The sequence below is a fragment of the Dipodomys ordii genome, unplaced genomic scaffold (genome assembly GCF_000151885.1).
Source record: "Dipodomys ordii isolate 6190 unplaced genomic scaffold, Dord_2.0 Scaffold36, whole genome shotgun sequence".
NCBI classification, from domain to species: Eukaryota; Metazoa; Chordata; class Mammalia; order Rodentia; family Heteromyidae; genus Dipodomys; species Dipodomys ordii.
The window spans coordinates 5,567,477-5,594,109 of NW_012267252.1; the positions used below are offsets into that span (position 1 = coordinate 5,567,477).

Here is a 26,633-nt window from a genome sequence, read left to right on the forward strand (position 1 = left end):
AAAAAAAAAAAAAAAAACTGGAAGTAGTGCTGTGGCTCAAGAGGTAGAGCGTTCCTCTTGAGCTGAAGAGCACAGGGGTAGTGCCCAAGCCCAGAGTTCAAGCCCCACAACCGACAAGAAAGAAAGAAAAAAAAAGAAAGAAAGAAAGAAATGCCCATATCCAAAGACAATTCTAGGTTCCTCAGGTTCCAATATATGGTTTATGATTCATTTCTTCTATTAAATAAATGCTTCCCAGTCCCTCAGCCCTGTACCTGCAATGCATTGACAACTCGAATTGGATGCTCCTCTCCCAAAGCCTGGATGCAGTGTTGAAACAAACTATTAATATTATCCTTGATCTTCATTAATTCCTCACCATCAAGTGATTCCAGCTTGCCTTCTAGATAATCTAAATTCACCTGTCAAGGAAATAATAATGGCCTGAGCACAATTTTTTTTGGGGGGGGGGTCCGGTCGTGGGCCTGAACTCTGGGCCTGGGCACTGTTCCTCAGCTTTTCAGCTCAAGGCTAGCGCTCTACCACTTGAACCACAGCACCACTTCCGGTTTTTTTCTTTTTGCTTATGTGGTGCTGAGGAATCGAACCCAGGGCCTCATGCATGCAAGGCAAGCACTCTACCACTGAGCCACCTTCCCAGCCCATGAGCACAAATTTAGTATAGAACATATGGCAGTCTTAGTTATTAGGAAAGCCCACATAATGCCATCCAGTCTTACCTTCATGAGAAAGAGTTCCTCCCAAAACCGAGGACTGCACTTACTTGGATCCTCTGTCTGAAACCAGAAGATAAGCATGTTCAACTTTCCAAGTAAAAAGGCTTAACAATAGTATGCATTTACTGGGCACTAATTGCTCATACCTGTAATCTTAACTACAAGAGGCTGAGATCTGAAGATCAAAGACTGAAGCCAGCCGGGACAGAAAAGTGTGTATGAGACTCTTATCTTAAATTAACCAGCTGCAAGTAGACAAAAAAGCCAAGCAAAAGTCTAAGGCCCTGAGTTCAAGCCTCAGAACCAGATAGACAGACAGACAGACAGACAGATAGATAGATAGATAGATAATAGATAGATATAGAAAGATAGTAGATAAGCCGGGCGCTGGTGGCTCATGCCTGTAATCCTAGCTACTCAGGAGGCTGAAATCTGAGGATCAAGATTCAAAGCCAGCCCGGGCAGGAGAGAACGTGAGACTCCTATCTCCAATAAACCACCAGAAAACCGGAAGTGGCGCTGTAGCTCAAGTGGTAGAGCGCTTGCCTTGAGCTGAAGAGCTGAGGGACAGCGCCCAGGCCCAGAGTTCAAGCCCCATGACCAACAGAAAAAAAGAAAGATAGTGATAGATGGATGGATGGATAGACAGACAGACAGACAGACAGACAGATAGATAGATAGATAGATAATAGATAGATATAGAAAGATAGTAGATAAGCCGGGCGCTGGTGGCTCATGCCTGTAATCCTAGCTACTCAGGAGGCTGAAATCTGAGGATCAAGATTCAAAGCCAGCCCGGGCAGGAGAGAACGTGAGACTCCTATCTCCAATAAACCACCAGAAAACCGGAAGTGGCGCTGTAGCTCAAGTGGTAGAGCGCTTGCCTTGAGCTGAAGAGCTGAGGGACAGCGCCCAGGCCCAGAGTTCAAGCCCCATGACCAACAGAAAAAAAGAAAGATAGTAGATAGATGGATGGATGGATAGACAGACAGACAGACAGACAGACAGATAGAGATAGATAGATAGACAGACAGACATAGATATATACATAGATACTTACATAAATGCAAATACATATATACACAGGAACATAGATAAGAAAGAATAATATACTTAGTTGCTGGGCACCTGTGGCTCACATCTGTAATCCTATCTACTCTGGAGGCAGAGGAAGTCAGAAAGATCAAGGCTCAAAGACAATCCTGGCAAAGTTCGTGAGACTTCATCTCAACCAATAGCTGAGTGTAGTGGTGCACATTTGTCATTCCACCTATAGCAGGAAGGGTAAATAGGAGGATCATAGTCCATGAAGCCTGAACAAAAAATGAGGACCTATCTCAAAAATAACCAGAGCAGGGCTGGGAAGGTAGCTAAGTGGTAGAGTGCTTGCCTTGCATGCATGAGGCCCTGGGCTCGATTCCTCAACACCACATAAGCTGAAAAAGCTGGAAGTGGTGCTGTGGCTCAAGTGGTAGGGTGCTAGCCTTGAGTTGAAGAAGTGAGGGACAGTGTCCAGGCCCAGAGTTCAGGCCCCACGAGCAGCAAAAAAATAAAAATAAAAAACAGAGCAGCCAGGTGCAGGTGGCTCATGGATCCTGGCTACTCAGGAAGCTGAGATCTGAGGATCGAAGTTCAAAGGCAGCCCAAGCAGGAAGTCCATGAGACTGTTATCTCTAATTAAGCACCATATACCCCAAAGTGGAGCTGTGGCTCTAGTGGTGGAGTGTTAGCCTTGAGCAAAAATTAAAAATTAAAAAAAGGGGCTGGGAAGGTGGCTCAGTGGTAGAACGCTTGTCTTGCATGTATGAGGCCCTGGGTTCGATTCCCCAGCACCACATAAGCAAAAAGAAAAAAGCCAGAAGTGGTGCTGTGGCTCAGGTGGTAGAGTGCTAGCCTTGAACTGAAGAGCTGAGGGACAGCGCCCAGGCCCAGAGTTCAGGCCCACTACCGGACCCAAAAAAAAAAAAAAAAAAACAGAGCAACACTGATCACAATACATTTGTACTCATAAAGTGACATGCTGAATTGAATTCTACAACTATTTAAAGACGTTTTTGTGTGTGCTAGTTCTGGGGCCTGGCACTGTCCCTGAACTTTTTTTGTTTGTTTGTTGGTCGTGGGGCTTGAACTCTGGGCCTGGGCGCTGTCCCTCAGCTCTTCAGCTCAAGGCAAGCGCTCTACCACTTGAGCTACAGCGCCACTTCCAGTTTTCTGGGTTTATTGGAGATAGGAGTCTCACGGTCTCTCCTGCCCGAGCTGGCTTTGAACCGTGATCCTCAGATTTCAGCCTCCTGAGTAGCTAGGATTACAGGCGTGAGCCACCAGCGCCCGGCTTGTCCCTGAACTTTTGTGCTCAGTGCTCTACCACTTTGAACCACAGCATCATTTCTGGTTTTTTGGTAGTTAAATGGAGATGAGAATCTGACAGACTTTCCTGCCAGAGCTGGCTTTAAACCACAATCCTCAGATCTCAGCTTTCTGAGTAGCTAGGATTATGGGTGTGAGCCACTGGATCCCAGCAATTTAAAAAAAAAAGGAAAAATTAATTAGTCATTAAATGGAGAAAAAATAACAGCAAAATGAAAAAAGGCTGGAAGCATGGCTTAAGCAATAGAACACCCAACTAGCAAGCACAAAATTCAAACCCTTAGTTCAAATCCCAGTACAAGAAAGAAAAGAAATTCAACATATGGTCATTCTTTATAAGCATACACATTTATATGTGCAACTACACAAATACCGGTAATACATATAATACTATAAGTAAATAGTTTAAATGTGTTACAGTGACCAGAATTTCAAAGGGCCAGTACTCCTGAAGGGTTTCTAGTAAGTCTAGCCTTCCTTCATAGAATATATTTTACAATATAAACTTGGACCATGTCAATTAACAGTTCTGAAGATTGAAAGAAATTCAATTGCTAATAATTCTGTTATCCTATGTAGCTAGAGTACAAGATAGTCTAAACAAGGGTTCTGTCCATTAACAACCTGAGGTAGAATGTAAAATGTATCTTTTTAAAATATCTGAATTGTATAATTTGAACGCCAACAAAAATTTATAAAGATAAAAGCATCTTTAAGGCAGATAATAAAAAAAAAAGACATTTTTATCTCTTTTGATTCCAGTAGTGGGGCCTGAAGTCAGGACCTGGGCCCTGTCCCTTACTTGTGGGGGGGGTGGAGAGGGCCCTGTCCCTTACGTGTGTGTGTGTGTGTGTGTGTGTCTGTGTGTGTGTGTGTGTCTGTGTGTGTGTCTGTGTGTGTGTGTCTGTGTTGTGGGGCTTGAACTCTGGGCCTGGGGGCTGTCCCTGCACTCTTCAGCTCAAGGCAAGCACTCTACTGCTTGAGCCACAGCACCACTTCTGATTTTCTAGTGGTTAATTGGAGATAAGAGTCTCACAGACTTTTCTGCCCAGGCTGGCTTTGAACCATAATCCTCAGATCTCAGCCTCCTGAGTAACTAGGATTACAGGCATGAGCTACAAGCGCCTGGCTCCCTTACATTTTTTAATCAAGGCTGGTATTCTACCACTTATGCCACATCTCTACTTCCAGCTTTTCACTAGTGAATTAGAGATAGTCTCACAGACTTTTCTGTCCAGGCTGGCTTCAAATCATGATCTCAGCCTTCTGAGTAACTAGGATCATAGGCATGAGCCACCTACACAGCTAAGACTTTCTCTTTTTTTTTTCTTTTTTTTCTTTTGCCAGTCATGGGGTTTGAACTCAAGGCCTGGACACTGTCCCTGAGCTTCTTTTACTCAAGCCTAGCACTCTACCCAGGGCTTCATGCACACTAGCCAAGTACTCCACCACTAAGCCACATTCCCAACCCTCAGCTAAGACTTTCTTAAAGATATTTGGGGGAAAAAATTCCTCAGCCTTCCTTCCTCCTTTCAATTGTTTTATCCAATTTATGGAAAAAACATGTAAGAACATAATACCAATTACAATAATTAATACATAATCAAAATCCCTACCATAAGAAATTACCCTGTCCTTGAGCTTCCTCCCTCTCTCTGCGCTCCTATAATCCCCTTTAAAGGTAGCAGTCAGTGGTAAGGTTATTTCTTATTTTACACTGAATAATTAAGGAGTCAAGCTGTGCAGTACGATAGAGCAACAGGACTTACCATGAAGATCTCATCATACATCAGTACCACTTTTTCCTTTAGTGGTTTTTTGGAGGCTGAGGATTTCCGGAGCAAACCTCCCCGTTTTTCTACTTGTGCCATGGTTAAAGAACCTGAGGAGGTGGGGGAGCCACATTTTAGAGTAGTAAAAATAATCTCTATGACAGTATACAGTGTATATATGTTAAGATGCATTATCCAAACCCATAAACCATACAACATCAACAGTACACTGATGTAAAATGTGGATATGATATGTTAATGATATATAATTAAATAAGGGTTCATCAACTATAACAAACATCACACTTGTGAGGGATATTATTAATGGGAGAAATAGTCAATATATAGTGACTAGGAACAAATGGATTGTCTGTGCACCATCGTCTCAATTGTGCTGTGAACTTAAAATGCTCAAAAAAATAAATATTTTAAGAAGAAAAAGAAAGCCACAATCAGTACCAGAATGTGCTCCAGGATGCCAGAAAGTCTATTGAAATTGCAATGGGAAATTTTTCAGGAAAAAAAAATTATTAACAACCATGCTACAGATCGTGTATAGCTAGCTACCTAATACCCCACCCTAGACCAGGTAATGTCAAAGTTTAAAATATTGCATGGCCTACAGCACAACACATTTTACATCCTTAAAATGTGCCAGTGGACAGGGCTTAAAGCAGATCTAAAACCAAACAGGAAAGTGTAACTAGCTCAATCTATAATAGATCTGGCTATAAATCTAAGGATGATAGAAATAAGGCTGCAAAGCATACACAGCCCACAGACTGATGGCAAAGTTGAAGTTCAAATATTGATCTAGCTTAGGACCATTAAGGCAGGAAGTGTGCTGTAGACTGATGTGCTCCATCGATTTCCCTGAAGAAAGGAGGTCCTCATCACTGCAAAGTACTTGGCCTTCACTGCCTCATAAATCACACTGCACTTGACTGTCTTCAGAAAATTCCTCTGGAAGAAGACTCAAGGCATAAAATAGCAGAGGCCAAAAATTAAATCAGGTTTAAAAAAATCTGAGTATTATACTACTTTCAAATTTAATTGTATATATTTCTAACAATGTTGAAGATCAAACTTCAATATATTCCACATAATTCTGTGAGACTCTGTAAGAGAATGAGAGGGGATGAAGGAAAAAGATAGAGGATGAGTAATTTTAAAATATAGTACAACTGGGCTGGGAAGGTGGCTCAGTGGTAGAGTGCTTGCCTTGCATGCATGAGGCCCTAGGTTCGATTCCTCAGCACCACATAAGCAGAAAAAGCCGGAAGTGGTGCTGTGGCTCAAGTGGTAGGGCACTAGCCTTGAGCTGAAGAGCTGAGGGACAGTGCCCAGGCCCAGAGTTCAGGCCCCACAACCGGCAAAAAAAAAAAAAAAAAAATATATATATATATATATACACACACACACACACATATATACACACATATATATAGAGAGATTAACTATGTGTGTAGACAGCACAAAGAGCCTCAATGTAAGCTATTCATCAACAGAGGATAGGGGCAGGAGATGAAAGGCCAATAGAAATGGTTATCCTGAGAAAATATAATACATGCATGTTTGAAATACCATGCTGAAACCCCTTGGTATAATTAATCCATGCTTTTAAAATTACAATTATGCCAGGCACTAGTGGCTCATGCCTGTAATCCTAGCTGTGAGCATCATAGTTCAAAGTCAGCCTGACCAGGAAAGTCCATGAGACTCTCATCTCTAGTAAACTCATAATGAAAACAGAATAAGCCAGGCACCAGTGGCTCATACCTGTAATCCTAGCTTCTAAGGAGGCTAAGATTTGAGGATCATGGTTCAAAGCCAGTCTGGGCAGAAAAGTCCATGAGACTCTTATCTCTAATAAACCACCAGAAAACTGGAAATGGTGCTATGGCTCAAGTGGTAGTGTAAGGAAACACCCACCTCACAGACCTAATCTCCTCTCTTGATGGCAGCCCAGTACAGTAGGTGAGGCAACTCCCATTTCCTGGCCCCGACTATATAAAAGGGACCTCCAAGGAGCCAGACAGTGCCATTTTCTCCCTTTCCTCATGAGAATTTGGCCTTGTCAGCTCTGCTGGCAATAAATCTTTTCTTCTACTTGACTTCTGTCTGTGTGGTCTTTTGGGTTACTTTCTTTTAGGTTACTTTCTGCCTGGGTTACATTTTTCCTTTCAGGTAGAGCACTAGCTTTGAGCTGAAGAGCTCAGGAACAGTGCCCAGGCCCAGAATTCAAGCCCCACATCCGGAAAAAAAAAGAAAGAAAGAAAGAAAAAGAAAAGAAAATAGAACAATAAAGGGCTGGGAATGTGGCTTAGTGGTAGAGTGCTTGCCTAGCATGCATTAAGCCCTGGGTTCTATTCCTCGGTACCACATAAACAGAAAAGGCCAGGGGCTGGGAAGGTGGCTCAGTGGTAGAGTGCTTGCCTTGCATGCCTAAGGCCCTGGGTTCGATTCCTCAGCACCACATAAAGCAAAAAGAAAAAAGCCGGAAGTGATGCTGTGGCTCAAGTGGTAGAGTGCTAGCCTTGAGCTGAAGAGCTGAGGGACAGTGCCCAGGCCCAGAATTCAGGCCCCACAACTGGACCCAAAATATAAAAAATAAATAAACAGAAAAGGCCAGAAGGGGCACTGTGGCGCACATGGTAGAGTGCTAGAATTAAGCAAACGAAACTCTGGATGTTGTCCAGTCCCTGAGTTCAAGCCCCAGGACTGGCCAAAAAAAAGACTCAAATGCAGGGGTGTGGCTCGAATGATAGAACACAAGTCCTTGAGTTCAAAACTCCAGTACTACCAAAATAAAAAAAGGAAAGTTCTTTTAAAACAATTTAATTATATCAATTAAAGCTTTGCCTCAAAGCATGAAATGCATCTCCTGTTCAAAACATTCCTGTGTCTTTTAAATATGTTTTCAAGAAGAAAATGTCCTCATCCAGGGAAAATAAATTGGAAATCAAGGAGATCCTATTAAAATAAATCAAAAGCAATAAAATTCTAAGTTTAGTGGATATAGATTCTGCATGTACTCAGCCTCAACAAGTTGATTAACCAGAACATCAGGGCCACAGAGTTCCTAGATGTGAAAAGCACATGTTTACAAATATCCCTCTCTGAGAATTTATAAATGGGTTACAGCTAATCAATATCCACCCCAAATCTAATAAACTTACTCTGTATCAGAATCAATATTTTCTAATAAGAAAAAGAGAATAGGAGAAAAGAAAAAAAATCCAATCCAAAGTACCAAATTTCCTAAGAAATTGAGTTGTTTTCATCACTCTTCTTCCATTTAGGACAGGGGGAATTTCAGCCAAATGCCTTACCCATTACTCTCTGTCATTATCACTAGCAACTGGAATTTACCACCCAAGCCTGCTAAAATGTGGCTAGAAACTGACAACACAAAGTCTCCTCCAGCCAGCACTCCTCCTCATGAAACACAGCAAACAAGAGTTTCTGGGGTCTTAAACTAGGAAAAGTACAGAATTAACAAAAGTTTTCTTTGGGTCCTAGTAAGTCTATACTCCAAAATTTCCAAGTAAAACATCTGTTGGTAGAATAGTCAGTTAGAGCACATTAGTAATAAGAGTACCACCTGTTTTTATTATCTCCCTGTTTTGTCCTCTTTTATAACGTTTTCCCATTGTAGAGAACCAGAGCAACTCCAACAATGGAGCTACACGGCACAATGTAACAACCAACCAGCAGAACTACTACTAGAACACAGCCAACTGGGAACACTGACTAGGGTCACTGTGCTTCTTAGTTTCTTCACAAGTACAAGTGGAGAATTAAGCCAGGCACCAATGTAATCCTAACTGTAATCCTAGTTACTCAGGAGGCTGTGATCTGGAGGATCCTAGTTCAAAGTCAGCCCAGGCCAAAAAGTTTGCTAGACTCTATCTCCCCAAAAGCAGCAAAGAGAACAGCAAAAAGCAGAGCTAGAGGTGTGTGCCTCACCAGTACAGCACCAGCCTAGAAAGGGCAAGACCTGAGTGCAAACCTCTAGTACTACCAAATAAGAAGAGGAGGAAGAGGAGTAGGAACAGGAGGAAGAGGAAGAAGAAACTAAAATGTCTCTTAACATCATTGAAATACTACAAAATATTTAGGGCGTACCTAAGTACTCTAAGGTACTAGTTTAGGCACTATGAGCCACAGGGATGAGACTCCTTACCTGATCTCTAGGAGTTCACAATCTACTAGCAAACAGAAGCAGGAAAACATAAGCACAAAGCAGCTTAGGAGAAATGAATGGAGTAGAGTTACAAAGAAACTGGAATCATAAGTGAAGAAGCATTCTTTGGGGGCTGGGAAAGTAGCTCAGTGGTACAGTGCTTGCCTTGCACGCATGAGGCCCTGGGTTCCATTCCTCAGCACCACATAAGCAGAAAAAGGCGGAGGTGGCACTGTGGCTCAATGGTAGAGTGCTAGCCTTGAGCTGAAGAGATGAAGGGCAGCGCCCAGACCCAGAGTTCAGGTCCCACGAATGACAAAAAAAAAAATTTTTTTAAGCATTCTTTGACTATTAATATCTCTATATTTTAACTCTTCTGGCAAAGAAGCAAACCCAGCAAAGGCAGAATAATCTCACAAAACTGTCAGCTTTGGGCTGGGAATGTGGCCTAGTGGAAGAGTGCTTGCCTAGCATGCATGAAGCCCTGGGTTCAATTATTCAGTACACAGAAAAAGCCAGAAATGGCATTGTGGCTCAAGTGGTAGAGTGCTAGCCTTGAGCAAAAGAAGCTCAGAGACAGTGCCCAGACCCTGAGTTCAAGCCCCAGGACTGCAGTGGGGGGCAGGGAGAGGGGAGGGAATGTCAGCATTACCAGGCACTAATAATTTACACCTGTAATCCTAGTTTCTCAGGAAGTTAAGGTCTGAAGATGACAGCTCAAAACCAACCTGGGTAGGGGGCAGGAAAGTTCCTGAGACTTTTATTTCCAATAAACTAAAACAAAAAACAAAAAAAAAGACCTCTAGGACAGCACCCAGGTCCTGAGTTCAAGTGCTAGGACTGGCACAAAAGAGAGAAAGAAAGAGAAAGACAGAGACAGAGACAGACAGGGAGAGGCTCCATCTCCAAAATAACCAGCAAAAAAGTCAGGCTGAAGGTATGGCTCCAAGTGGTACAGCACAAGCTAAGCAAGCAGAACAAAAAGTTTGAGGCCCTGAGTTCTAACCTTGCTACTGGCAAAAAGGAAAAATAAAAATCAGCTTAGGGTTTAACAGTTTCTCAAAATTAAGACACAAAATCAAGTGATTTTTCAATACTAACTTCACCTATTACCAAACTCACACAGTTGAGGGGATGTGAACCTTCTTCAAGATTTGCAGCACAACTTCCCTTCAAAACACAAATCACACAACTTTAAAAAATCTGAATCTTAAAATTACAGCCATACCCTTCTTTTGCAGTTGTAGGAACTAGTAGTAGATACTAGTCTGAACTCAGGGCCTCATGCTAGCTAAGCAATCACGCTACCACTGAGCTATGCCTCCAGCCCACACATGCTTAAGTATATGACCCTTCATATTCTTGTAGGACAAAGTATCCAAACGTTAAGATTTTAAAACCTATTTTTCTTTTTTGCTGTTTTTGTGTTCTTTCCTTTTTTCCTGGGTCCTGTCTTGGGGCTTGAATTCTGGGCCTGAGCGCTGTCCCTCAGTTCTTCAGCTCAAGGCTAGTGCTCTACCAGTTGAGCCACAGCACCACTTCCGGCTTTTTTTTTTTTTTGCTTATGTGGTACTGAGGAATCGAACCCAGGGCCTCAGGCATGCAAGGCAAGCACTCTACCACTGAGCCACCTTCCCAGCCCCTGTTCTTTCCTTTTTATTCTGTTTGTTCATTTATGTGTCTTTGGGAGTAGAAGGGGAGGCACAGAAATGGAGGGGAAAAGGATAAATTCAACAATGGTACTCACTACATACTATGTTGAAAATGAACTATTCAACTTCTGGTTGGGGATAGGAGAGAAAACGAGGGAAGGGGTGACATTGTCCAAAAAGAAATATACTCTTTACCTGACTTATATAACTGTAACCCCCCTGTAAATCAACTTTATAATAACAATTAAAAAATAAATTAAAGGATTGGGAAGGTGGCTCAGTGGTAGAGTGACAAAAAGAAAAAAGAAAAAAAAATAAAATGAATTTAATGAATGTTCATTCTAGCCATGGCAGAATACACTTGTAATCCTAGCACTCAAGAGGCTGAGATAGGAGGATGTATAGTTCAAGGCCAGATTGAGCTATATAATGAGTCCCTGGAAAAAAACAAATAGATCACTAAGCCCAGTGCCAGTGGCTCATGCCTGTAATCCTAGCTACTCAGGAGGCTGAGATCTGAGGATCACAGTTCAAAGCCAGCCCAGGCAGGAAAGTCCATGAGACTCTTATCTCCAAGAAACCACTAGAAAACCAGAAGTGGTACTGTGGCACAAGCAGTAGAGTGCTAGCCTAGAGCTGAAGAGCTCAGGGACAGCACCCAAGCCCAGATTTCAAGCCCCACGACCAACCCCAAAGAAAATAAATCACGCAGGAATTGTTCCAGATGGGGCTGGGAAGGTGGCTCAGTGGTAGAGCGCTTGCCTTGCATGCATGAGGCCCTGGGTTCAATTCCTCAGCACCACATAAGCAAAAAGAAAAAAGCCGGAAGTGGCGCTGTGGCTCAAGTGGTAGAATGCTGGCCTTGAGCTGAAGAGCTGAGGGACAGCGCCCAGGCCCAGAGTTCAGTTCCCACGACCGGACCCAAAAAAAAAAAAAAAAGCAAAGAAATTTACAATGAGATAACTAACATACAAAGTAATTTTTTTAACTTGACCACATAAGTAAAAATAGGAACTCAAACCCAGACAGCCTAATGTCCCAGTGTATGCTGTCATGACATACTCTTTCTGTTTCTTTTTTTTTGCTGGTCCTGGGGCTTGAACTCAGGACTTGGGCACTGTCCCTGAGCCTCTTTGTGCTCAAGGCTAGCCTCCACCACTTGAGCCAAAGCATCACTTCCAGTCTTTTCTGAGTAGTTTATTGAGATGAGAGTTTCACGGACTTTTCTGCCCTTCCTGGCTTCAAACCAAGATCCTCAGATCTCAGCCTCCTCAGTAGCTAATATTACAGGCATGAGCCACTAGTGTCCATCTTTGTTTTGTAGTACTGGGATTTGAATTAAGAGTTTTATGCTTAGAAGGCAGGCAATGTATTGCTAAGCCACAGATCTAGCCATTTTCTGACTGGTTATTTTTGAGAGGTCTCAGTTTCTCTGTGGACTTATGCCTGGACTTCAAAGTGTCAACTTCAGACTACCCAGCATAGCTGGGATGACACACATGTTCTACTATGCCCAGCTTCTTACACTGAAATGGGAATCTCATAAACTTTTCTGCCCAGGCTAGTCTAGAACTAGCCTCCCAAACTCAATCCTACAAGTAGCTAAGATTATAGGCACAAGCCACTGGAACCACATAAACTTCTGCATTCTTTAAAAAAAGACACTGAAGCCAAACACCAGTGGCTCACGCCTGTAATCCTAGCTACTCAGGAGGCTGAGATCTGAGGATCACAGTTAAAAGCCAGCCCAGGCAAGAAAGTCTGTGAGACTCTTATCTCCAATAAACCACCAGAAAACCAGAAGTGGCGCTGTGGCTCAAGTGATAAGAGTGCTTGCCTTGAGCTGAAGAGCTGAGAGATAGCACCCAGGCTCAGAGTTCAAGCCCTATGACTGACAAAAAAAAAAGACTGACAAAAAAAAAAAAAATGGGGCTTAGTGGTACCATACATGAAGCCCTGGGTACAATTCTTCAGTACTACATAAACAAAAATTGCCAGAAGTAGCGCTGTGACACAAATGGTAGAGTACTAGCCTTGAGCAAAAGAAGCTCAGAGACAGGGCCCAAGCTCTGAGTTCAAGCCCCAAGACTGGCAAAAAAAAAAAAAAAAAGACACTGAGACCACAGTGTCTCCTACATCTCATTCTCTCCACAATACCTCACCAACAGATAATCCCCTTCCTTTGAGATCAGTTTGCCCATCTGTGAAAGATCACTATAAGACATAATGACAGGGTTGGGAAGGTGGCTCAGTGGTAAAGTGCTTGCCTCACATGCATGAGGTCCTGGGTTGGATTCCTCAGTACCACATAAGCAGAAAAAGCCGGAAGTGGAGCTGTGGCTCAAGTGGTAGAGTGCTAGTCTTGAGCTGGAAGACCTGAGGGACAGAGTCTAGGCCCAGAGTTCAGGCCCCATAACCAACCAAAACAAAAAAAAAGGGGGGGGGAAGAAGGGGTACAATAGCTGGGGATACATTTCAGGGGTAAAGGGTTAACCTAGTATGCATGAAATTCTACGTTCAATAACCAGTATTACCAAGAGGAAAATAAAGCCCTTTGTGACCGGGAACCAGTGGGTGACACCTGTAAAACTAGCTATTCAGAAGTCTGAGATCTGAGGATCGCAGCAAAGCCAGGGCTCAAAAGTCTATGAGACTCTTTTTTTTTGGTCATGAGGCTTGAACTTTGGGTTTGGGCGCTACCCCTCAGCTCTTCAGCTCAAGGTGAGCACTCTACCACTTGAGCCACAGCGCCACTTCCAGTTTTCTAGTGGTTTATTGGAGATAAGAGTCTCATGGACTTTTCCTGCCCAGGCTGGCTTTGAACCCTGATCCTCAGATCTCAGCCTCCTGAGTAGCTAGGATTACAGGTACGAGCCACAGGTGCCCAGCTTGTCTCTGAAACTCTTATCTCCAATGAGCCACTAAGAAAACAGGAAGTGGTGCTGTGGCTCAAGTGGTAGAGCACTTAGCCTTGAGTTAAGGAGCTGAGGGACAGTGCCCAGGCCCAGAGTTCAAGCCCCACGACCGACAAAAATAAATAAAGCCCTTTGTATTTAATAATCCAATCATCAAATGAAATACATACTACTACCTTAATTTTATGAGAATTTTATTTTGCTTAAAACAACAAAGTTGGCAATAGGTAAAAGTCATTAAATCTTTCTCAAATTCCTTCTCTCTATGGAATTTTTAAAACTAGAGGGCTGGGGCTTGATAACCTCAGTTCAAACCCAAATATCATTAAAAAAAAAAAGGGGGGGGGATACTGGTGGCTCACACCTGTAATCCCACCTACACAAGAGGCTGAGATCTGAGAATCCTAGTTCAAAGCCAACTGAGACAGTCCATGAGATTCTTATTTCCAATTAACCACCAGAAAACTGGAAGTGGTGCTGTGGCTCAAAGTGGTACAGTGCTAGCCTTGAGCAAAAGAGCTTAGGGACAATGCCCCAAAGTTCAAGGCCCACAGCAAAAAAAAAAAAAAAAAGATTGAGTTAAAACTATAATTTTGGGCTGGGAAGGTGGCTCAGTGGTAGAGCGCTTGACTTGCATGCATGAGGCCCTGGGTTCGATTCCTCAGCACCACATAAGCAAAAAGAAAAAAGCCGGAAATGGCGCTGTGGCTCAAGTGGTAGAGCGCTAGCCTTGAGCTGAAGAGCTGAGGGACAGCGCCCAGGCCCAGAGTTCAGGCCCCACGACCGGACCCAAAACAAAACAAAACAAAACTATAATTCTATGCCAGCTCCAAGTTGATCCAGAATATCAACAATCCCACTTTATCCAAGAAAAGTCAACCAATTCACTATACCTGGCAAGTATCATCCCTGTTTTCTGGATACTAGAACAGAACAAGTCTAAGCACATGAACCAGTAAAAGGCAAGGTCCATATCTCATGTGTACTCTGAACAATGCTCAGAGTAAGTGTTTAGCCTATATTTGAAAGCAGAAATAACTAAGAGACTTTTCCAAGACAAAGTAGCAAGTAGAAAAACAAGAAGTTTTCTCAGGGCTGGGAAGGGGGCTTAGTGGTAGAGATGCCTTGCATATGTGAGGCCCTGAGTTCAATTCCTCAGCACCACAAAAGCAGAAAAAGCTGGACCTTGAGAGCTTGTTTGGAGGTTCTAGCAGGGGAGCGCAACTACTCGTATACCCTTGACCGAAGACCGGTCCTCCTCTATCGGGGATGGTCGTCCTCTTCAACTGAGCGCGCAGCTTCGGGACGGACGCACATGGAGCAGTGAGGGAGGAAGGGGACACCCGCCTAGCCAGCCAGATCAGCCAAATCAACCCTGGCGATCAATGGGGTGACAGATGTCGCAGCCAGATCACCCTCACATCCAAAAGCAGAAAAAGCTGGAAGTGGGGCTACAGCTCTAGTGGTAGAGTGCTAGCCTTGAGCTAAAGAGCCAAGGGACAGCGCCCAAGCCCAGAGTTCAGGCCCCATGACAAAAAAAAAAAAAAAGTTTTCTCATTTCTTAAGTATAGGCCATAGTCTATACCTATTACAGGTGAACTAGATTCCAAGAAAAACATTTAGCCTAGTGATATAACTTAGTGGTAGACTGCTTGCCTGGGCCCAACTCTCAATAGCACAGAACAATAATAGAATAGACAGAACTCAATCTGGTCCCATTAGCATCTACTGAATCCATCTAAATTCACAGATTAATACAATGCTGATAAAGAGGTTTACATAAATTTAACTACCTCAGGTTCCCTGTGAAATTATCTTACACAGAAATGCATCTGTACCTTCAGGAGGAGGAGCAAACAAACTCTATCTAAACTGATAGAATGTCAGGAAATTCTAATTCAAAAACTTCTTCTTAACATTTCCAATATAAGAATTCACTGTGAGGGCTGGGAAGGTGGCTCAGTGGTAGAGCGCTTGCCTTGCATGCTCGAGGCCCTGGGTTCGATTCCTCAGCACCACATAAGCAAAAAGAAAAAAAGCCGGAAGTGGCGCTGTGGCTCAAGTGGTAGAGCGCTAGCCTTGAGATGAAGAACTGAGGGACAGCGCCCAGGCCCAGAGTTCAGGCCCCACGAACGGACCCCAAAAAAAAAAAAAAGAATTCACTGTGAGCCTTGCTCTGGTAGATCACACCTATAATTCTAACTATTCAAGAGGCTGAGATTTGAAGCTCGTGTTACGAAGCCAGCCCAGAGAAGGAAGTCCATGAGACTCTTTAACTCCAACAAACTACTCAGAAAAAAGCTGGATTGGCACTGTAGCTCAAGTGGTAGAGTGCTAGCTTTGAGTAAAAAGAAGCTCAGGGACAGGGCACAAGCCCAAAGATCAAGCCCCAGAACCAAAAAAAAAAAAAGAAATTCACTATAAGATCTTCTTCTCAATAAGCAGAAGCTTCTTGTAAATTAATTCTGTCTACCCAAACACTGGTGTCTCACACCTGTAATACTAGCTACTCAGGAGACTGAGATCTAAGGATCTTGGTTGGAAGCCAGCCCTGACAGTAAAGTCCATGAGACTCTTATCTCCAATTAACCACCAGAGAAACAGAAGTGGCACTGTGGTTAAGTGGTAGAGTGCAAGCCTTGAATAAAAGAAGCTCAGGGACAGTGCCCAGGCCCTACAACTGAAAAAAAAAAATTAATCCTGTCTATCTTCTGTTCAAGACCTGAACTTCCTGAAACAACATATCATTCGTGTCTTCTCATTTCCTTTCATGCTTCATAAAGCCGGGCTCCAGGGGCTCACGCCTGTAATCGTAACTACTCAGGAGACTGAGATCTGAGAACCAATGTTCAAAGCCAGCCCAAGCAGGAAAGCCTGTGAGACTCTTATCTCTAATTAATCACCAGAAAACCAGAAGTGGCGCTGTGGCTCAAGTGGTAGAGTGCTCACCTTGAACTGAAGAGCTCAGGGACAGTGCTTAGGCCCAGAGCTCAAGCCCCAATAAGTAAATAAATAAATACCAACTACCTAAGGATAAAATGAAAATTATAGGGCTGAGAGTGAAACTCAGGAGTAAAGAGCACTTGCCTAGCATGTGGTCCTAGGTTCCATCCCCAGCACTGCAAAGAAAAAAGAAAAAAATGAAAATTATATGATAGACTGCCATAATCATAAAGAAAATGCAAAGAGTAACCACAAACTTATAGTCAATTTGATTTCCTGCTAGTTTAATAATTAACATTTATCAAGGCCTTAAACTAACACAAGCATAGTTATAAGACAAAATAGGCTCAAAAAATTTACCAAGTATGGCCCCTGACTTGAAAAGCTCACTATTAGGTACAAGAAGTGCATATTCTCAGGGCTGGGAAGGTGGCTCAGTGGTACAGCACTTGACTTGCATGCATGAGCCCTGGGTTCGATTCCTCAGCACCACATAAGCAAAAAGAAAAAAGCCGGAAGTGGCGCTGTGCCTCAAATGGTAGAGTGCTAGCCTTGAGCTGAAGAGCTCCCAGGCCCAGAGTTCAGGCTCCATGACCAGACAAAAAAAAAAAAGAAGTGCATATCCTGTATCCTGATACTAATAAAATAAATAAACACTTTTCCTGAGGACTTTTTCATATATGCCCTCACTTACTCAGAGCTATTAAAACCAAGCTATTCTCTCACTAAGCCTCCTTATTTCCACCTTCCTAGTAATGTCTTCCTCTACACAAGCAACTTAACCTTAATACCTCAGATTGTCCTCATTAATTTCCTCCTATTGCCACTCCTACCTTTAAAATTCTGCTCTTGGGGGGGGGGGGGAATATAGCACAGTGGTAAAGCACCTGCCTAGCAAGTGCAAGGTCCTGACCTCAAAACTGAAAAGAAAAAAAATCTGCTCTACTTTTTTTGTTTGTTTGTTTTGTTCCAGTATGGAGGCTTGAACTCAGCCTCATGCTCTCATTCAGTATTTTTGTTCACAGTTGGCCCTCTATTACTTTAGTCACATCTCTACTTCTCGCTTTTTGCAGATTAATTAAAGTTTCAAGTATTTTTCTGCCTGGGATAGCAACCTAAATAGGATCCTCAGAGCTCAGCCTACTGAGTAGCTAGAATTATATGTATGAGCCTCCATAACCCAGCTGCTCTACTTTTTCTATACCTTCCAATACAGAATCCTAGTTATTTTCACATCGTAGTCAATGAAATCTCCATGTATTCTATGTCTTAGAAATAAGATCCCACTCTTCCGAAACAGTTTCTGCCATCATTATCCCAGCATAATTTATTCAGACCGTCAGTCAATAGCAAAAACTAGTTTGTCTCCTTTTTCATTATTTTAACGTTAATCCCAAACTTAAAATCTTCAATGACTCCCCACTCTCATCTCCAGACAATTTCCCAATATACATCCTATTTTACACAAATTTTGTTTTGTTTTTTTTTTGTCGGTCATGGGGCCTAAACTCTGGGCCTGGGCACTGTCCCTCAGCTCTTCAGCTCAAGACTACCACTCTACCACTTGACCCATAGCTCCACTTCCATTTTTTTTTCTGCTTATGTGGTGCTGAGAAATCCAACCCAGGGCCTCTTGCATGCAGGGCAATCACTCTACCACTCACTGAGCCACCTTCCTAGCCCTAGACAAATTTTTGATATATAAATACCACATCACTTCTTCCCCTCACATTTTCCACCATGTCTTTGTAAAGACTGTTTTCTCCAAGTGAATGACTTTTCTCCCTTTTGCAAGTATCTATTCGCCCTTGCCACCCAACTCAAGTATCTGGTGCCTACAAAGATCGCTGACTCTCCAGGCAGCAGCTGTATTTCACTGTACAAATATCTTCTCTATGTGCATATGTAACACAGCAATACTAATCTCATCAAAATATGTCTCTCTGAAGTCCCTGAGGAAAGATATTATTTCTAACCTCAGGGTCAGTTACATGGTAAGTACTCAATAAATGTATTTTGAATAAACAGCTCACCCTCATTTATCCTGGATCAATTTGCCATTTGACTATATTCTTCAAACTACAGATTTTTAAACTGTGCTCAGTGTGAAAGTCCAAATTTGGTGGTTTTTCAGGGGTTCTGCTGTGTGTACGTGTGTGCACACACCAGCATTAGGCTTGAACTCAGCTTAGCTTTTTTACTCCACACTAGTGCTCTACCACTTGGGCCACACCTCCATTTCTGTTTTTTTTCTGGTTGAGTGGAGATAAGACTGTATATCACATTGACAATTTAAAAAAAAAAAAAAGAGTTTCAAGGACTTTCCTGCCCTGGTTGGCTTTGGATCCTGAATCTCAGCCTTCTGATTAGCTAAGATTCCAGGCATGAACTACCTACACCTGGCCAAATTTGATGCTTTCAAGTTTGTTTTTTAAATATGCAAATGTAGGGCTGGGAAGGATGCTCAGTGATAGAGTACTTGCCTTGCATGCATGAGGCCCTGGGTTCCATTCCTTAGCACCACATAAGCAGAAAAAGCCGGAAGTGGCGCTGTGGTAGAGCGCTAGCCTTGAGCTGAAGAGCTGAGGGACAGCGCCCACACCCACACTTTAGGCCCCACGACCGGCAAAAATAAATAAATAAATAAAATGCAAATGTAGAACATGACACTAAATTACAACGTCTGAAAATCTAATGAAAATATATTAAAGACTTCCTTATTCAATAAGAATGGGAATTTCCAGTAACATCCAAACCAAAAGAATCAAATCTACTTTTCCCTAGAAAAAGAGAAAAGCCTTTCAGAAATTATACAATGTACCCAAGTCCAACTGGATACACACTGAAAATAATTCCAAAGAAGTAACCTGCACTAAATTAGAGCCAAAGATACCATTATTTGTCCTAGTTTACAAATAAACGCATCTTGCTAAGTTCAAAACTTCCCGCCCTCCCCCCCCTCCCAGAGAGGAAAAACCCAATGGGATGTGATGATCCAGAAATATTTATTAGAGCCCAGCCTGAGTTTCCACTGCCCTGTTCCTCGGTCGCAGCACTCCTCAGCTTCAGATCGCTCTCCTTTCCCAGGGAACCAGTTGTCGGTCCTCAGTTTCCTCCCCACACTCCCATGGAAACAAGTTAGTTTCCTGGCGGAAACCAAATAACCCCAAGAAAACACTGCAGCTTCCTTCATGGATTCTGTGTGAAGGGTGAGCTGAAGCTGGTGGGTCTGACACTAAAGAGGGCAGAGAAGGCCCTTCCAGGACACCAGAAGACTTTCCGGACAGACCGACCGGCCCTCTTCCAGATCATCTCTTGGAGCTCAGGGACATAAACAACTTGGGAAGAGAGGTTCTCAAGGCAGCTAAAGGGGTCGAGGTCAACTCAGGGCTGAGGTCAAAGGTCAGAGCCTGGGCTGCCTGGGCTACCTGGATGCCCCCGCAGGAGCAGGAAGAGGGACGAGGCCCGCACCAAGGGCTCGGCAGGACCCGCCGCAGGGGAAGCGGACCTAGAGCGGCTGGACCAGGGGCGTCCCAGGCCCAGCCCTCCCCACCGGCCGCACACCCCCTCAGCAGCAGTCCATCCTCCCTCCCAGCCCCCCGTCACCCCCGTCGTCCCCACGGCAAGCGCAAGCCCCGCCTACAGAGCCGCCTCTGGGCCAAGGCCTACTATGACAGGACTCGAAGCAGTCCCAGAGGTTCGAGGGCCGGGCCGGGCCGGCACCGCTTACCCAGCCCCCGGCTCCTCCTCTATTACCCGCGCCGCTCCCGGGCCCGCTCGCTCCCGACAACACCGACGGCGCCACGGCTCGGAGTTCACGGGCGGGCGCGCTCCCGACCTCCGCGACCCTTCCCCCGTCGGCCGCGCCACGCCGGGTCCTAAAACCCGCCTTGCGCTGTGTTAGTCCACGCCCGCTTCCTGAGTTGGCTCAGACCACGATTCCCAGCAAGCACCGCAGAGACTACAACTCCCGAAAGGCATCGCGAGAAAGACCTTAGCAGAGAAACTCATCCAGAGTCCCTGCTTGATGCAAGTAACAATGGAACGGGTTTTTTTTAACATCACTGACCCTTTGAACTCATTAACCGGTCTAGGAATGAATGAATCCTCTAGAAACAGCAATGTTTGGAAAGGCCTAGCTTACAAGTCCTTCTTTGCAACTTTGTAAGTTGTGTATTAGAAACAGACTCAACAAATGTATCAACTACGTACAAAACATTCTGTAGAGTTGTATTAACAGGGTAAATCTGTCTGGTTTTCTCTTATGCAAGTGGGACCTTAGCTTTGAGGTCCATCTTCAGCAGCCCTTCCCCCCAAAAAGTACCAGGCACCTACTGTGTGTATGTGAATATTTGATATAATCTTAACCAGGGTGAATGAAGGGGTATCATCTGGACTTGGCCACTAGATGCAGCCTTCAAGGACTTTGGCTCTTAATCAAGAGATGTAAAAATGACTGGGCACTGGGTTGTTCATATCTGAAATCCTAGTTATTTGTGAGGCTGAGTTCAAGAGAATGGCGGTTCAAGACCAGCTCAGGCAAAAAGTTCAGTAGTTACAGAGACATACAGAAATATATATAGCAATTTTCACACACACACACACACACACACACTTACTTTTTCCTTCACCAGTTATCAATTGAAGTTTGTCTTTGTGACTGACTCTACCCTAAAAATGAAGATAGGATAAAAAATGGCAAAAATCCTATGGCAAATAAAAGCAACTGGAGGAAAAATAATTTGGATTAAGAAAATTTTAGAACATATTGAGATGAAAATACCAGTGAAATATACAAACAAATATCTAGTAGATACTTGAGATCTAGTAGTAGATATGTAGATATGTAGTAGATCTAGTAGATCTAGATACCCTTTATTGGTACTCAGCAGAGATATCTAGGGTGTAGATAAACATTTCCCAGTTATTGATTTTTGAAGTAATTGTTCAAGCCTTGAGGAAGAAAATAACCTATGAAGAGGGAAACTGAAAGTGAGACAAAGTCCCAGATGGAGCTGGAGCATGGGAGGAGTGCCAACATACATAAAAGTGTGTTGTTACTGTTTTTCCTAGCAAACTGTTGGTTTTGATGATGAATTGTTGATGTGGTAAAGTTGTTTGGGGCAATGACTCTGACTGGGCCAGAATGCTTGAGGGGAAATCTCACCTCTACTGCCTAATAATCTTTTTTGTTGTTGGTGGTGGTGGTCTGAGGCTTAAACTCAAGGCTTCAGCGCTGTCTCTCAGCTCTTCAGCTTAAGGCTGGTGCTCAACCGCTTGACCCACAGTGCCACTTCCGGTTTTCTGGTGGTTTATTGGAGATAAGAGTCTCACGGACTTTGCTGTCTGGGCTGGCTTCAAACTGCGATCCTCAGATCTCAGCCTCCTGAGTAGCTAGGATTACAGGCATGAGCCACCGGCGGCGCCCGGCTGCTTAATAATCTCAAAAGATCAAGGACAATTTTCTTCTTCACCTCTTTGATATATATGTGTGTGTGTGTGTGTGTGCGCGCGCGCGCGCGCGCGCGCGCCTGCGGTGGGGGGGGGGAGTTTGCTTGTTTGTTTTGAATTCACTTGAGCCATGCCTCCAGCCCCTGGCACTTTCTTTTCCTTATCTGTAAAGAGGAGGCCACCTGACCCATAGTGCTTGCTATGGAAATGTTAAGTACTACTATTATTTTTCACTAAATTGTCACCTCCACGAGGCTGAAGTTTTCCATTTTATTCAGGATCTTCTATTTATAGCCTGGCACAGTGTAACTGCTCCAGAAAAGTTTCATTAATGAATGTTAGGGGAAGAGAGTGAGACTTGGAGAGAAAGCATAACTCTCAAATCAGGATCCAGAAAAATTGCAGTTCCTGTATTGAGCTCTGGGTCGGCCCCCCCACGGTTTGCAAGAGCCTGGACTACTGAGCTGCAGCCCTGCTTGGACAGTACTCCAGGGTGAAGTCGCGGGCCCAAAGCCACCCACGCTTCAGTGAACCCACCCGCTGCCCCGCAGGACTCCTTGGGCTCCGCCCACATGGGCGTGTCACGCCGGGAGAGCGTATCCTGGGGCAATCCCCGAGCTAGCCTGTCGGGGCGGGGTGGGGCGGGGCAGACTCTCAGGCTGGGCCTAGGCCCGCCTCACCCACGGGGAACGGAAGTCTCAGCCTGGCTCTCGACCCCTCCGAGAATCACCGACCCGGGTGGGGGGAGAGCGGGGCTTCCATCCACGGGGCGGCTGGGCTCGGGCGAGCTCCGTGACGGGGAAGCACTATGAAGCGTGTGGGGAGTCTGCGCCTGCTTTCAGACCTGAGCAACTTCAGCGGCGCAGCCCGGCTCCGGGAGTTGTTGGCCGGGGACCCAGCCGTCCGAGTCCGCGGTAGCCTGGATGGCCGCTACCTGCTGCTGCTGAGACCCCCGGGATCACCCAGTCCGCAGCTGCTGGTGGCTGTGCGTGGGCCCGGCGTGGAGCTGGAGCGAGCCTGGCCGGAGGGCCAGCCCTCCCCGCTAGACGCCTTCTTCCTGCCCTGGCCTGCGCGCCCCGCGCTCATCCTGGTGTGGGAGAGCGGCCTAGCCGAAGTCTGGGGCGCAGGCATAGAGCCCGGCTGGCGGCTGCTTCAGAGCACCGAGCTGTGTCCGGCCGGGCGAGCCCGTGTGATGGCCGTGGCGGCGCCGCGGGGCCGCCTGGTATGGTGCGAGGAGCGACAGTCGGGCGCTGAGGACCAGCCAGGGCGACCCGCCACCCCCTTCAGTCACTGCGTTTGCGCCGTGAGTCTGGAGCCAAGTGGAGAGGCTGGTACCATCCTGGGCCGCACACAGGTCCTGCTGCACCACTGCCCCTCTTTGGAGGTGATAGCCTCCCGCAAAGACATCTTTCTGGTGCCCACTGCGACCACCTGGCCTGGGGTGGCCCACGTCCTGCTCATCTGGAGCCACACCAAGGGCAAGGTGATAGTGGCCGCCCCAGGTCTTGGCCTCTCCCACAGTAGAAGCCTGAATCCCAGACAAGGGGACACCTGGGACTTTCGGACCCTGCTTCGAAGCCTTCCTGGGTTGCTGTCACCCAGGGAGCCATTGGCTGTACACACCTGGGCTCCAACTCCTCAGGGCCTGCTGATGCTTGACTTCAGAGGCACCGTGAGCCTAGTGCAGTCCCATGGTTGTACCCGAACTGTTGGCACCCTGCAGGAAGCACCCATAGGCCTGGACAGTTCTGCAGCCTTGGGAACATTTCATGGTACTCTGGCTTGTGTGTTGGGCTCCTCCCTGGAACTACTGGATATGGGAAGTGGGCAGCTGCTGGAGAGGAAAGTCCTAAGTACAGACAGAGTACATTTGCTCGAGCCCCCAGCCCCTGGCATGAAGGATGACAAAGAGCTGGAGACCCGAGGTCTGTGCTTGCTTTCAGCCTTGGGTCTGTTCTGTGTGGGTTGGGAAGCCTCCCGGGACCTTGACCTGCCCTCAGCCAGCAACCTGGTGTTTGAGGAGGCCTGCAGCTACTACCAGCGGCGAAGCCTGCGAGGTGCCCAGCTCACTCCAGAGGAACTGAGACTCAACAGCACCTTCCAGGCACCTCAGGCCTTGGCCTCCATCCTGCAAGGCCACCTACCTCCATCTGCCCTGTTGACTACACTGAGAGCTGAGCTTCGGGATTACCGGAGTTTAGAGCTGCTCAAGACCCAGCTGGTAGCTGGAGATGAGGAGGAGGCTGGCTGGACTGAGCTGGCAGAACATGAAGTGGCCCGCCTGCTGAGGACTGAGTTGACAGGAGACCACCTGGCCCAGCTCAACACTGTTTTCCAAGCCCTTCCTACAGCAGCCTGGGGTGCCACATTCCGTACCCTACAGCTCCAGCCGGATGGGAATGGCAAGCTGAGGTCTCAAGCTCCCCCTGATGTGTGGAAGAGGGTGCTACAGGATACAACAGCTACAAAGGACGCTCCCAATGGAATACTGCCTCCTTTTGAACTCCTGTGCCAGTGCTTATGCCAGTTGGAGCCTCAGTGGTTGCCTCCCTTTGTAGAACTGGCACAGCTGCAGGGTGGGCCAGGATGGGGGGCTGGAGGCCCAGGGCTACCCCTCTATCGCCGAGCCCTAGCAGTGCTAGGTGAAGATGGAACCAGACGTGAAGCGCTGGAGCTCGAGCTGCTTCTAGGCAGTGGACGCCCAAAAGCTGTACTGCAAGCTGTGGGGCAGCTGGTACAAAAGGAGCAGTGGGAGAGGGCCCTGGAAGCTGGCCTGGCCCTTGCCCCCTCCAGTCCTCTGCTTCGAAGTGAGATCTTCAAACTGCTACTGGCTGAGTTTGCCAGACATCGCCACCTTGATGCTCACCTCCCACTTCTTTGCCGCCTCTGCCCACCTGAAGTGACCCCAGAAGATCTCCTTCTTCTACTACAAGCACATCTCCCAGATGAGGTGGGGCCTCCTGCTCCATTCCCTGAGCCGGGTGTAGAGCCCCCTCTCACGGTGGGCTTGCTTAAAGCCCTGCTGGAACAAACCGGAGCCCAAGGACGGCCTTCAGGCCCAGTTCTAAGCCCATATGAGGACATCCTTTGGGACCCAGGCACTCCACCTCCTACCCCACCTCGAGGACCAGTGACTACTCTTTAGACATCAACAACCCAGGCCTGGAGTCCTAGGAACCATCTGAACAGGACTCTTGTGTGACTGACATAGGAAATCACTTGCAGGACACAGTGATCAAGGAAGAGTGTCTAAGAGTTGGAAGGGGCCAAGGTGGAGCCTGTGTGTGCAATATTCTTCTCTCACTCTCAGAGAAAACTGTTAAATATTTATTAATATTAAAATAAACACTTTTTTTGAACAGCTGAGGGTCTGAGGAAATTGTGAGACTTGGATAAATCTGAATCTGTTGGTAAAACAGACACTTCTATTCATGAAAATAATGTTTATGAGCATTTCATATGCCTTAGGCACTCTGTAGGGCTTTATACAATCCCTTAGCTGATGCTTCTCATTGCTCCACTGGGAAAGTACTAATGTTAGTCCATTTTCCAAGTGGTGAAAACAGAAGTCTAGAAAGAATAAGTGACTTGCCCAAGTAAGTAGACTAAAAAGTAACTAGTAAGCTACTAGAAAGTAGCAGCTGTAACATTTGAACCACCTCATTGTACAACCTGTAGCTTTTGCCTGCTTATATGTCTTCTTCATCCTTGGTTCAATGCAGCCTTCTCTAACCTCTTATAAGGAGAGGATTCTGAAGAGCTCTACCTTCCTTTCCCCAAAACTCTGGGTAGAAACTGTGATGGGTCCTGAGCCTGTGCTTGCTCCAGGATTGCTGGAGCATCTCCTGGCTTTGAGAAGACTTGCCACAGACAGGAGAGCTGCCCACTTTGGCTTAATAACAAGAATCACAGGGGACAGACCTACTTGGAGGCCATACATTCCTACTGGCTTCTTAAGTCAAAAAATAAAAGTATGTGCAGCACAGATTTCTGCTTGTCTGGTTTACTCAACTGGACCCTCTTCAAAGAGGCCTAGGTCTGTCCTCACTTCTGCCCAAAGAACCCTTCTACCTATCCTTGTAGAACCCTAAATACTGCTACTTATCATCCTGAACCCCCTTGATCCAAGAGCACCAAGCTGAAGGATGCCACTCATCTTTGTCCTGGGACCTGAAGCTTAGATTCTGCTCAGCCTCATCTGGGGCATAAAATAGACTCTGGCTCATTGGACTAGAGACAGTTCAGCAGTCTCAGAAGAAAAGGGTAACCTCTTATCCATGGCCATTGTTGTTGTTTGCTCTTTAGCATTAAGAAGGTCCCAAGGTGGCTCATCTGAGGGTCAGGTCTGGGGATGTCTCCTTAGCCTCATTGAAGTCAGTAGGACACCTGGGTCTTATCCAGGGCTTGCATGGGTTTTGTTTGTTCGTTTTTGTCGATCATGGGTCTGAACTCTGGGCCTGGGCACTGTCCCTCAGCTCTTCAGCTCAAGGCTAGCACTCTTCACTCAAGGCTAGCCACAGCGCCACTCACTTCTGGCTTTTTCTGCTTATGTGGTGCTGAGGAATCGAACCCAGGGCCTCATGCATGCAAGGCAAGCACTCTACCACTGAGCCACCTTCCCAGCCCCTTGT

General features: G+C 45.7%; 2 protein-coding genes across 2 annotated transcripts in view; one reads left to right on the forward strand and one right to left on the reverse strand.

The window, feature by feature from the left end:
- The window catches only part of LOC105986594 (chromosome unknown open reading frame, human C10orf76), a 234,251-nt gene extending 213,860 nt beyond the window's left edge, over window positions 1-20,391 (reverse strand). Inside the window, exons 1-5 of the mRNA XM_013017591.1 lie at window positions 20,282-20,391; window positions 16,696-16,727; window positions 4,853-4,965; window positions 720-776; window positions 255-401 (exon numbers count right to left, since the gene is read on the reverse strand). Of these exons, the coding sequence (XP_012873045.1) occupies window positions 255-401; window positions 720-776; window positions 4,853-4,965; window positions 16,696-16,702 (324 nt within the window). The 5' untranslated portion in view covers window positions 16,703-16,727; window positions 20,282-20,391. The remainder of the gene's footprint in view (window positions 1-254; window positions 402-719; window positions 777-4,852; window positions 4,966-16,695; window positions 16,728-20,281) is intronic.
- A 2,327-nt stretch (window positions 20,392-22,718) lies between these two features.
- On the forward strand, window positions 22,719-26,050 carry Hps6 (Hermansky-Pudlak syndrome 6). Its single transcript, XM_013017569.1, has one exon. The coding sequence runs from the start codon at window positions 22,811-22,813 to the stop codon at window positions 25,145-25,147; it is 2,337 nt and encodes a 778-aa protein (XP_012873023.1). The 5' UTR covers window positions 22,719-22,810; the 3' UTR covers window positions 25,148-26,050.
- The last annotated feature ends 583 nt before the right edge of the window (window positions 26,051-26,633 follow it).